The 12,644-nt window shown below is 36.1% G+C and overlaps 1 protein-coding gene across 1 annotated transcript in view; it reads right to left on the bottom strand.

Moving 5' to 3' along the window:
- The window catches only part of SPC25 (SPC25 component of NDC80 kinetochore complex), a 30,173-nt gene that overhangs the window by 9,206 nt on the left and 8,323 nt on the right, over nucleotides 1-12,644 (bottom strand). Inside the window, exons 4-7 of the mRNA XM_033231234.1 lie at nucleotides 8,702-8,848; nucleotides 7,210-7,314; nucleotides 4,730-4,828; nucleotides 2,565-2,690 (exon numbers count right to left, since the gene is read on the bottom strand). Coding sequence (XP_033087125.1) covers nucleotides 2,566-2,690; nucleotides 4,730-4,828; nucleotides 7,210-7,314; nucleotides 8,702-8,848 — 476 coding nt within the window. The 3' untranslated portion in view covers nucleotide 2,565. The remainder of the gene's footprint in view (nucleotides 1-2,564; nucleotides 2,691-4,729; nucleotides 4,829-7,209; nucleotides 7,315-8,701; nucleotides 8,849-12,644) is intronic.

Genomic DNA, 12,644 nt, shown 5'->3' with positions numbered 1-12,644 from the left:
ATATTTCAAGTGGAGAAATTCAGTCAACACATACTCACTGCAGATAGTCATCTAATGTTTCTAATGCCAAACATCTAAGCTGTCTTTCCCCTTGTAGAACTATAACATCCCCATTCTTAGCCCAATTATTGAGGTTAATCTGCCTCTATAGCTGGGTTTCAGGGGGAACCTAGTATAACCCAACACATGTACTTTAGCCCCTTGATCACCTGTACTAACTTACAGAAACCGGATGAGTTTGAAATTGCTGTGGTCTACCACATAGAGGCTCAATCCAGAAGAAACAGATCCTGCTGATAGAAATTGAGCTCCAAATCAAGCTAGGTTCACAAAAACCGAAGTTGGGTTTTGATATCGTTTTTTGCATTCATTTAAATAAGTATATAAAAAATAAGGCCAAATGTGAAAGTCTGCCTAGGAAAAACTGGAGTCTGCTTATTGTACTCTCTCTTAAAATACTCCCTTCAGACAAGCCCATGCTGAAATAGGATAGGTCTATTGCTAGTAGCACCCATTCCAATCACCAGGACAGTTTATTAGCCTTTTATCTCTAGAGAAAATACCAATCAATGGTCCCTAAAAGCTGATCTACACACTGGCATGTGTCAGTGATAACATCTCTACCAGGCCATAGCATTCTTCTCAGGTAAGTTCTACTACTATATGCCAATGAGCAAAGCCTTGAGCCAAGTCCTAGGTATGAGTGGTGTTAGGGCTCAGAACATGATACCCCAAACTATGGTGCTTTAGCATGGTAAGTACTTTAAACTAAGAGAGATTAGAAGGCCTCAGAAGCAGCGTCAGAACCAAGGTCTCTGACCTTTTCCTGCCTTCCTGCTTCTTGCTCCCTTCTTCTCCAAAGTAAGCTGTAAAACCTAGAAATATTATTCCAACCTTCCCCCACCTTACTATGTCATGAGACCCTCCTTCAATAAGGGTCCTGCCCCACGCCCAGGAAAAAGGAAAGCTACACAGAAAGACCCCAAGAAAGACCTGAACAGACAGGCCTTGCAGGTTTCTTCAGTTTATTACCACTAGATCACACTTGTTCATCCAATCACGTTTCTACATGGCTGTCCATTCTTCCATTCTTCATCAAACATAAGCATAAAAATAGACAGTTTTACCTGCATATTTGAGTCTTCATTTCTGAAGGCTCCCATGTCACATAAAACTTGGATTAAATACATTTGTTATGTTTTTCTCTTGTTAACCTGTCTTTTGCTATAGGAGTGTTGGTGGTGACCCTAATGATGGATGAGGAAAGGTATCACATCTTTCTGCCCCTACAGCGGCCACTGAGAGAGGCTGCTCTGAAACTCCCTTCCTCCTCTCACTAACTGGGTGACAAGTGTGAATTTTCCCCCAGATTATTCAGGGAGAAGACAGGAGAAGCAACTGAAGGCATGGAAGGCATTGTTCTATGGCTTTTAGGTGTGCTCACGATATACTGGAACAGTATTATGTAGCTTTCACTATAGCTAGCATACTTAAATGCCATCAAATTTACACAGAAAGGATGAGGACAAAAAAAAAAAGTCCTAGAATAAGTTGACGTTTGAACTCTAATCTGTGGTGAACAGACTCTCAAGATGACAAACTTATATCCAGACCACAATTAAATGGCAAACATTACAGAATGGAAACTGTTTATAAATTTCTACATTCAGATTTTCAAAACTATATCCTAGTAAAATGCTGCCAACTTTCTTCTGATGTGAAGGATCGTCCTTTATTCTAATTATAGATCTCTCTTGGTGTAAGGTAAAAATATTCTTTCTTTTTTGACATTAGGTTGATAGTAAGATAGTAGAGTTTATTTTGCCCAGTACATGTTAAAAACTGTCAACCTTAGGTTGGGCCCATCCTTTTAATTTTTTAATATTGAGAGTCCATATTAAGTGGTACAAAAGCTTGGAGACCACTGAAACACAGTGCAGGCTGAACAAATTTCCATTCCCAGTGCTAGCCACAAGTTACTCATGCCTGACATTCAGAGAAAAAAAAAAAAAGTAGTAAACTAATTATCTTTCATTAATTAAAAGAACATATTTTACTTTATATGTTTCCCTAAGATTTTAATTAAAATACAGTAGTTCTCCCTTACCCGTGGGGGATGTTAAAAGACTCCCAGTAGATGTCTGAAATCTTAGGTAGTGCTAAATCCGATATAGACTGCTTTTTCCCCATAGATAAATATCTATGACAAAGCTTTATTTATAAATTAGGCACAGTAAGAGGTTAACAACAATAAGTAATAAAATAGAACAATTATAACAACATATGGTAATAAAAGTTATATATATGAAATGTTTCTTTCTCTCAAAATGTCTTGTACTGCATTCTACCCATTTAATATTTTTGGACCACAGTTGACTGACTAGAACTGTAAAAAGCAAAACTGCAGATAAGGATGGACTACTGTGATTGAAAGAAGTATGCCACACAGAATGTTACAAAAATACCAAAGAATTACAGGCAGACAGCAGATAATGAGAATTCTTTTAAAAAGAGACACAAAATAGAGAAGAAAAATAAACCATTTTTATATACACTATTTGTACCTTAATTATAAACCGTGGCAGTAAAAGCTTTCCGAACATTGGCAAGAAAAGCTGAAAAATTGTTGGTCTTCCTTACATTCTCTTGAAATTCTGCTAGGCCCTCAAGATGAGGGGCACTATCTGACACTAGGGGAAAAAAAAAAAAAAAATCAAAGACAATTAGAATGAGATTTTTTATGGCAGAGAAGTGTTTCTAATTTAGATGCTCTCATCTGTTTTGAATGTCAATTCCATCTTAATGAAATTCTTTGAGCAAAAAAGGATACACTTGATTTTCATATGCCACCTATCTTTTGGACCCTTCCTTCATTTAATCTCTAAATATTCAAATCTGAAGTACTATAATCTTGCTTTAAATTTAAGCAGATGGCACTCAAGGATTGAGAGTTTAGTGATGCAGAATGACCCTGCCCATCATCTTAAACCTATATATTTTGTTTTAACTATTTAAACTTTTTTTTAAAACTGTTAAGTCATTTTTATCTGCAAAACTTTGGTCTGACTGACTTTTCATTTCTGATCACTGGATTTGAAAAAAAAAAAAAAAAATTTTTTTTTTTTTTTTGAGACAGAGTCTTGATTTGTCACCAAGCCTTCAAGTGCAGTGGTGCGATCTCAGCTCACTGCAACCTCCGTCTCCTGGGTTCAAGCAATTTTCTTGCCTCAGCTTTCTGAGTAGCTGGGATTACAGGTAACATGTATGTGCAGCTAACTTATGTATTTTTAGTAGAGACAGGGTTTCGCCATGCTGCCCAGGCTGGTCTTGAACTCCTGACCTCAAGTGATCCGCCTGCCTCTGCCTCCCAAAGTGCTGGAATTACAGGCGTGAGCCACCATGCCCAGCCTGAAAAAAGAAAAATTTTCAGTGCCCAGCCTTAATAACTTACAATTATGAAAGAAATATCTAGAATGTTCCAAGTGAAATGGCAGGCATTAGAAAATGTGGTTGCTATTCCAAGAGTAGTATTTACAGGGGCTATTAATCAAATGAGACTCAGAGTCACAAATAACAGTATTATCCTTGTATGTAGTTGTACCAGCTAGTACACTGGGACAAGTCTCCAGTGAAAGTGGTCAAAGGAAAAGAAATTCACCCATTATCAGATTTCCAGCTCTTGGGTACAGACCACTTAGGAAACAAGGTCCATGACCACAGCAGAGAAACAACAGCAAAAGGCATCTGGTCCAAAATGTATCCTGTATATTCTATTTTTATATACTATCATGTACTATCAGATTATACCATAAGCGAATATCCAATTTAGAGAAAATTGAAAAACTAGATAAGAGGTTTTTGGGGCTTGCTTTTTAAAATCTAGCACTAATTAGATTGGAAGATATTTATCTAGAGAGAAAAAAACCCAAACATCTGTATGTGAATCAGATTCTCAAAATATAAATTCCCTAGGAATAGGAACTGAGCCACCAGGGCACAGGGTTGTGCCAGCTCAGTAGTTCACCTGAGTGTCTGTCAGCTACAAAGGCTTTAAGATGATAGCACAGGTGTAATGAGCTGAGAACCATTTTTATGAATTCCAATAAATTAAGGATTACTTGTACAGGGGCATTAGAAGAATAAACAAGAGATAAACATATTTCTATTCCCTTCTTGTTCACATTATTATCAAAGATATATATTCCTTATAAACCAAAGGCCTTTTGGCCAGCTGCAGAATCAGTAACTAACCTTTATTATCAATGTGTGAGATCTGCAGGATGAAATAGTTTTTCAAAAATGTATTTTTGGGAAAATAAATTGTTAAATTCTGGTGATTTTACATTTGACTTTAAAATTATCTACTTGGATAAGTTCTAACATTCACATTTAAGCAGCCATATTCTTTAAAGCTTCAGTTTTTTAAAAAGTTATCTAAAAGGAAAATTCACATTTGCACATGAATGCAGTGAATTTGTTTTTAGATTTTTCAGACACTCTGGCACTGTGCCATCCTGAACAGATGCTACTTATTAAGGATCCTAGACAATATCTATAAATCAAGACTATATTCACTTCCTTTAGAAGACTATAACCCAAAAAGCAAGACTGAAAAAGGAAGCAATACAGTCTAGAGCTATTGCTTTCCTCCATATTACTTTATATTCTGATTAAAATAACATTTTGGAATGCCAATCTTAAATACCAGATAGGAGATATTAGTACATACCTTCATAGTCCCTTGCTTCATTTAGATGCAGAGAAAACATAAATGGGCTCTCAGGATTCTTAGGGTCAATATTAGTGAATATAAACTGCAATTTCTCACCTGAAAAGAGATTGAACTATTTAGTGTGCCAAAGCTTTCAATAGCGATACCCTTTCTTACTCCATCTTAGATCAATATCTGCACTGCTAAGTATGTACAGTCACATAACCAACATTTCCAAATGCAGAAGTTACAAATTCATTTTAAAATATATTATAGTTTCAAAATGACATCAAAAATACAGTCAACAAAAGAAAAGCTAGATAAATTGGACTTTGTTAAAATTAAAAACTTTTGTCCTTCAGAGAACACTATCAAGAGAAGGAAAAGACAACCTAAAGAATGGGAGAAAATATTTGCAAATCATTTATCTGATAAAGGTTGAATACATAGAATGTATTTAAAACTCCTACAACTAAAAACCACCCAATTCAACAATGGGCAAAACACCTAAAGAACATTTCTCCAAAGAATATATAAAAATGCCCATTAAGTATCTGAAAAGATGCTCAACATCATTAGTCATTATGTAAATGCAAGCTGAAACTACAGTGAGATACCATTTCATACCCAGTAGGATGGCAAATAAATAAATGGAAAATAACAGTGTTGGTGAGGATGTGGAGAAACTGGAACCCTAGTATGCTGCTGGTAGAAATGTAAAATGGTACAGCCACTGTGAAAAACACTTTGGCAGATCCTCAAAAAGTTTAAATATAGAATTACAATATGACCCAGCAATTCCACTCCTAAGTATATATCCAAAAGAATTGAAAACAGAGACTCAAGTAGATAACTGTATGCCAATGTTCATAGCAGCATTATTCATAGTAGCCAAAAAGTGGAAATAACCCAGTGTCCACCAACAGATGAATGGGTATAGTATATACATACAATAGAACATTGTTCAGCCATAAAATGGAATGAACTTGGCTGCTGTGGTCTTTTTTATGATTCACTAGGAGAACTCATAGGATTCACTCAGCAGCATATGGCCATACTCAGGGCTATGGTTTATTACAGCAAAAGGATATAACAAAATCAGCAAAGGTGGTACATGGGGTACCGTCCAAGGAGAACCAGGTACAAGCTTCCAGAGCCTCCAATGAGCTTCCTGGTAGACAAGACTTCACGTGTGTTGTCACAATTTGATGCTGAAGGAATTCACACATCCTGTTTGACTGTACTGGGTTAGGACTCTTGAAGGCTTGTGCCAGGTTTCCTGTAGACTTTGCCCCACGTGCTATTGTTTCTTTGCTGATTCTGTTCTGTATCCTTTTGCTGCAGTAAATCTTAGCCATGAATATGACTATATGCTAATTCCTTCTAGTGAATCACCAAAGCTGAGAGTGATCTTGGGAAGCCCAGACACAACAGACATTGGCGTACATTAGCGATGTACATGTGATATACATGCAACAGGCATCAAAATATTCATGTGTTTTAGCCTAGCAATTCCTCTCTGGGAATCAATACTATGAAAAACCATACAAAGAAAACAGGAAAGTCAATGCTCACTGGTTTACAATAGTCTTCCTTTATCCACCAGGGAGAAATACATTCCAAGACCCTCAACAGATGCCTGAAACCACAGACACTCCTTATGTAAACAGATGGTCCTTGACTTACAATGGCATTATGTGCCAATAAACACATCAAAAGTCAAAAACATTGTAGGGCAAAAATGCACTTACCACCCTGATTCACTGATTATAAAGTCAAAAAATTGTAAGTTGAACTATTGTGAGTCAGGGACTGTCCATACTATGTTTTTTCCTATACATATGTACCTATGATAAAGTTTAAGTTGTAAATTAGGCACAGGAAGAGATTAATAACAACTAATAATAAAATAGAACAATTAGAACAACATACTGTAATAAAAGTTATAGTTATCTGAATGTGGCTTCTCTCCCTCTCAAAATATTTATTGTACTATACTCATCCATTTAATATTGTCAGACCATGGTTGAACATAGGTAACAGAAACCGTGAATAAGGGGGGATACCTGTATTTCTAAAACTGAAAAAACTGGCAGATTCCAAATGTTGGTAGAAGCAAAATATGTGTTAAACAATAGATAAATGGTTGAATAAATTACGCTATATTAATAGAATGAATTATTATACCACTATTTAAAAATTACCATTATGAAGGCTATAGCAACTGAGGAAATGCTCATAATACAATGTTGATAGGAACAACAAAAATTATTTGCATGTTGGCAATCCTGCCAAAAATACATTTATTAAAATACTGAATGATAAATAACTAGAGCATCAGTAATTATGTTAGAATAATTTAAAAATTGTAATTTTTTCCTATTTTCTAAAATGTTAATGTCATTATTTTAGTTGAAAATATTTTTAAAATTCTCCTCTATTTAAGAAAAGACATATTTTTTTAATCTCCTGTGTTTTATTTATATTAACAAACTTACCATAAATTTTTCGAATTTCTAGTCCAAGTCGATCTTTATACAAGTCTGCAGATTTCTGCAGCCTTTTCAATCTCTCTGCATTTGCTTTATTAGCAGTAGAAATAGCTGTGATTAAAAAACACACACATATTAAAAGTTTTAAATAGTAAATTAATGCTCACTGAGTTAATTTTTTAAACTTAAAATCAACTATAAAATGATGCCAAGCCTATAAATCTGCTTTCATTTATTGTTTCTATATCTACCAGTTAGCTAAAAGAAGTTTTTGTTCATTCAAGTTGGAAGGAAAAACTGCCCAAGAAAATGTATACAGATAGTGAGAAGAATAAGCCTTGTCTTACTTTATTATGTAGTAGCATAAATAAATAGGCCAGGGATTCATATGGCTGGCATAGAAATAAACAGACTTCATTTATACTATTGTGCTTTTTCTAGATAATGAATTGCTTCATGGGAAAATGTTCTATTCCTTTAAGTGTAACTATTTCTTATAAGAGGTCAGCCTTATTTCATGAAAAAAAAAAAAAGCTTTTTCTTTTTCTTTTTTTTAAGTTAGTACAATAGTCCCTAAGTATACTTTAAAGTAGCACAATAGTCCCTAAGTAATGAGAAAAATAATTTCACAATTTAGACTTGGTTAAGAACTCCACATGAAAAAGCATTAACAAAACAAACTTTGCTATTTTCAGGAGATTTGAAGAACAGATTACCTAGTTTGTGAGCAAACAAGGCTCCTTTCTAAAAGATGCATTCATCTGAATATGAAAATTCTTTATACAAAAGAGATTTTGCAGCATAAAAAGAGCACTTAATATTACCTAGCAGAGAATGTATGGTCAATAAATATTTGTTGCATAAAGTACACTATGGCTTGTCCAAAGCAAATTTTATTTAGGGACACCACTTCTCACTCTGCTTGATTAAAACCTTTTATCAGCCAGGTATGGTGGCTCACGCCTGTAATCCCAGCACTTTGGGAGGCTCAGGCAGGTGGATCACCTGAGGTCAGGAGTTCGACACTAACCTGGCCAACATGGTGAAAACCCTGTCTCTACTAAAAATACAAAAATTAGCCAGGTATGGTGGCAGGTGCCTGTAATCCCAGCTACTCGGGGGGCTGAGGCAGGAGAATTGCTTGAACCTGGGAGGTGGAGGTTGAACTGAGTCCAAGATCGTGCCATTGCACTCCAGCCTGGGCAACAAGAGTGAAACTCTGTCTCAGGAAAAATAAATAAATAAATAAATAAAACCTCGTATCAATTTCATTATTACTGATTATATTAAAAATCACAAGAGAAGGCCCTTTAAGTTAAGGAAATAAAACCCAGTTAGCTAACTTCAATGACATCTTGCAGAGATGAGTGGCTGGTAATGCCCTGAGGTACTGTAATCCATTTTTAGCAACGAACTTGAACAGGCAAGATGTACTTAATAATGGTGAACCGTCACCACTTTTCATTTTAGGTCAGTATGTTTACAACAGGAAACTTACTTTCCTTCTTCTTAGAATATTCTTCCTTAAGATCCTGGATATTTGCAGTCAGTACTTCCAATTCCTGCTTTTTGCCTTTTACTTCAGCAATCAGTTTTAACAAGTTATCCTTTTTTTCTTGAATGAGCTTATTTTGCCTGCTGATCTCTGTAAGAAGCACAAGGTATTAGCTAGAATAAGCTTTGCTCTCTGACATGTATCTAAGAAAAGGCCAAAGTTTACTGACTTTCATAAAGATTAATAAAGAACGTTTCAACTCATAAGCATTTTCTAATGATTCAAAATTTATAAAAGACAAAAAAGAAAAAAAATCCTAATCTATTTTTTCCTACTCATCTTTAAAAAAAGTGAGACAGAAAAGCTTCTTAAAATGAGAATACCAAATTAAACCAAGAAACAGAAAATCAAAAGATCATGACCCTTGCAGCTCCCTACTCCCAGTAAGTACAGAAATAAAAACTACCAACAAAGATAACCAAACTCTATTTTTTATTTTTATATTTTTTTGAAACAGGGTCTCGCTGTTGCCCAGGTTGGAATGCAGTGGCACAATCACTACTCCTTGCAGCCTCCCACCTTAGCCTCCTGAGTACCTGGGACTACAGGCACATGCCACATCACGCCTGGCTGATTTTTCAATTGTTTTGTCTCACTATGTTGCCCAGGCTAGCCTCAAACTCTTAGGCTCAAGCAATCCTCCTACCTCAGCCTCTCAAAGTGCTGGGATTACCAGGGCTAGCCACCACGTCTGGCCAATAACCAAACTCTAGAAGATGGCTTTACACAGTGCTTTGAGGAAAAGGTTCACTCTAATGCTATATAAATTATTCTGGAACATACCGAAAGACAGAAATAAGTGAAGGAAGACAGGTGGGCAGGCAAAGCTTACAATGTAAGCATAATTCTAAAGCTAAAACAAAAAATTAGGCCGGGCGCGGTGGCTCAAGCCTGTAATCCCAGCACTTTGGGAGACGGAGACGGGCGGATCACGAGGTCAAGAAATCGAGACCATCCTGGCTAACACGGTGAAACCCCGTCCCTACTAAAAAAAAAAAAAAAAAAAAAAAAAAATACAAAAAACTAGCCTGGCGAGGTCGCGGGCGCCTGGGGCGCCTGTAGTCCCAGCTACTCGGGAGGCTGAGGCAGGAGAATGGCGTAAACCCGGGAGGCGGAGCTTGCAGTGAGCTGAGATCCGGCCACTGCGCTCCAGCCTGGGCCTCGACAGAGCAAGACTCCGTCTCAAAAAATAAATAAATAAATAAAATAAAATAAAACAAAAAATTAAAGATAGCACTGGCCCTCTACCCACAACTATATAAACTAATCTCACTTAAAAACATAGGTGCAAAGATGCTCAGCAAAATATTAACTTACATTAAAAATAGTCCACCAAGAGCAAATATAGTTTATTCTAAGGATTTTATATAGTAAAGGTGTAATATTAGGAAAATCTATCACATGAATAAGAATTGAAGGAACATTTCATGTGAATTCAGCATCCACTCCTGACACTGATTCTTAAACTATAAATGGAAGGACATTTAAAATGATAGAAACAAATCAAAAAACCTTTCAAATCTCATTATATATATTTGGCATTTCCAAAAGGAATAAAATAGATGCCAGTTAGCACTGTTATTTAATATTTCCCTAGAAGTTTCTGGCCAAGACATTTAGCTGGTAAAACTATAACAAAAAAAAAGAACTATTTTTCATTATATGTAGACAATAGACATCTATCTAGAATACTCAGAAAAATCTACTGAAAACCTATCAGAATTTGTGGTACTACACACCAAAAAAATCAATAGTTTTTGTACATAACACCAGTGATTAATACATAGGTAAGAATAGATGTTTATACTAATATTAATAGCTGTAATATTCGTTTTTGCGCTTGGTTTTTATTGGTTTTATTAGTTTTTGCTATACTGTGCTATTTTTAAGTACTGGCATACCTTGCCGATATTGCAAGTTCTATTCCAGATCACTGTGATAAAGCGAATATTGCAATAAAGCAAGTCACACAAATGTTTTGGTTTCCCAGTACATAGAAAAGTTATTTTACACTATATTGTAGTCTATTAGGTGTGCAATAGCATTATGGCTAAAAAACCAATGTACATATCTTAATTAAAAATATTTTATTGCTAAAAAATGCTAATAATCATCTGAGCCTTCAGTAGGTCCTAAACTTTTGCAGGGGGAAGGTCTTGCCTTGATGTTGATGGCTGCTGACTGATCAGGGTGGTAGCTGCTGAAGGCTGGGGTGGCTGTGGCAATTTATTACAACAGAACAACAACAAAGTTTGCTGCATCAATCAACTCTTTCATGAAAGATTTCTCTGCAGCATACAATGGTGTTTGACAGCATTTACCCCTGGTAGAACTTCTTTCAAAATGGGAGTCAGTCTTCTCAAACCTTGCTGCTACTTTATCAACTAAGTTTATGTAATAGTCTAAATCTTTTGTTGTCAGTTAAACAATGTTCACAGCATCTTCACCAGGAGTGGATTCCATTCCATAATACCACTTTCTTTGCTCATCCATAAGAAGCAACTCCTTATCCACTCAAGTTTTATCATGAGATGGCAGCAATTTGGTCACATCTTCAGGCTCCACTTCTAAATCTAGATCTCTTGTGATTTCCACCACATCTGTAGTTACTTTCTCCATTGAAGTCTTGAACCTCTCAAAGTCATCCATGAGGGTTAAAATCAACTTCTTCCAAGCTCTTGTTCATGTTGATATTTTGACCTCTTCCTGTGAATCATGAATGTTTTATGGCATCTAGAATGGTGAATCCTTTCTCTGGAAGGTTTTCAATTTATTTTGCCCAGATCCATCAGAGGAAATCACTATTTGTGGTAGCTACAGCCTTATTTATTAAATAATGAGACAAGAAAGTCAAAATTACCCCTTGACTCATAGGCTGCAGAATGGATGTTGTCTTAGCAGGCATGAAAACAACATTAATTTCCATCAGCACTCTCGGCTGATCAGATGCATTGTTAATAAGCAGGAATATTTTGAAAGGCATCTTTTTTCCTGAGCAGAAGTTCTCAACAGTGGGCCTAAAATATTCAGTAAACTATGCTATATACACATGTGCTGTCATCCAGGCTTTGCTGTTCCATTTATGGAACATAGGCAGAGTAGATTTAGTACAATTCTTAAGGGCCCTAGGATTTGGGGAATGGCAAGTGAGCACTGGCTTCAACTTACAGTCACCAGTTGCATTAGTCCCTAAAAATAGTCAGCCTGTCCTTTGAAGCTTCAAAGCCAGGTGTTGACTTCTCTCTAGCTATGAAAGTCTTAGATGGTATCTTCTTCCAATAGAAAACTGTTTCATCTACATCGAAAATCTGTTCTTTAATGATCTGTTCATTCAATGATCTTAGCTAGATAACTTGCTGTAGCTTCTACATTAGCACTGCTGCTTTCATCTTGCACTTTTATATTATGGAGGCAGCTACTTTCCTTAAATCTCATGAACCAACTTCTGCTAGCTTCAAACTTTTCTTCTGAAACTTCCTCATCTTTCTCAAGTCTTCATAGAATTGAAGAGGGCTAGAGTCTTACCCTGGATTAGGCTTTTGCTTAAGTGAATGTTGTGTTTTGTTTGCTCTTCTATTCAGGCCACTAAAACTTTCTCTACATTAACAATAAGGCTGTCTCTCTCTTATCATTCATGTGTTCACTGAATTAGCACTTTTGCTAACTGGCGCAAGAGGCCAAGCTTTCAGCCTTTCTCAGCTTCTAATACACTTTCCCACTAAGCTTAATCATTTCTAGCTTTTGCTTTAAAGTGAGAGACCTATGACTCCTTCTCTCAGTTGAACACTTAGAGGTCACCATAGGGTTATTAATTGGCCTAATTTCAATACTGCTGTGTCTCAGGGACTAGGGAGGCCCAAGGAGAGGAAGAATGACAGGAATGGCT

Source organism: Trachypithecus francoisi, unplaced genomic scaffold (genome assembly GCF_009764315.1).
Source record: "Trachypithecus francoisi isolate TF-2019V2 unplaced genomic scaffold, Tfra_2.0 Lachesis_group13, whole genome shotgun sequence".
Classification (NCBI taxonomy): domain Eukaryota; kingdom Metazoa; phylum Chordata; class Mammalia; order Primates; family Cercopithecidae; genus Trachypithecus; species Trachypithecus francoisi.
The sequence above is the reverse complement of the archived record's forward strand: the minus strand, read 5'-3'. Positions and strand labels throughout refer to the sequence as shown.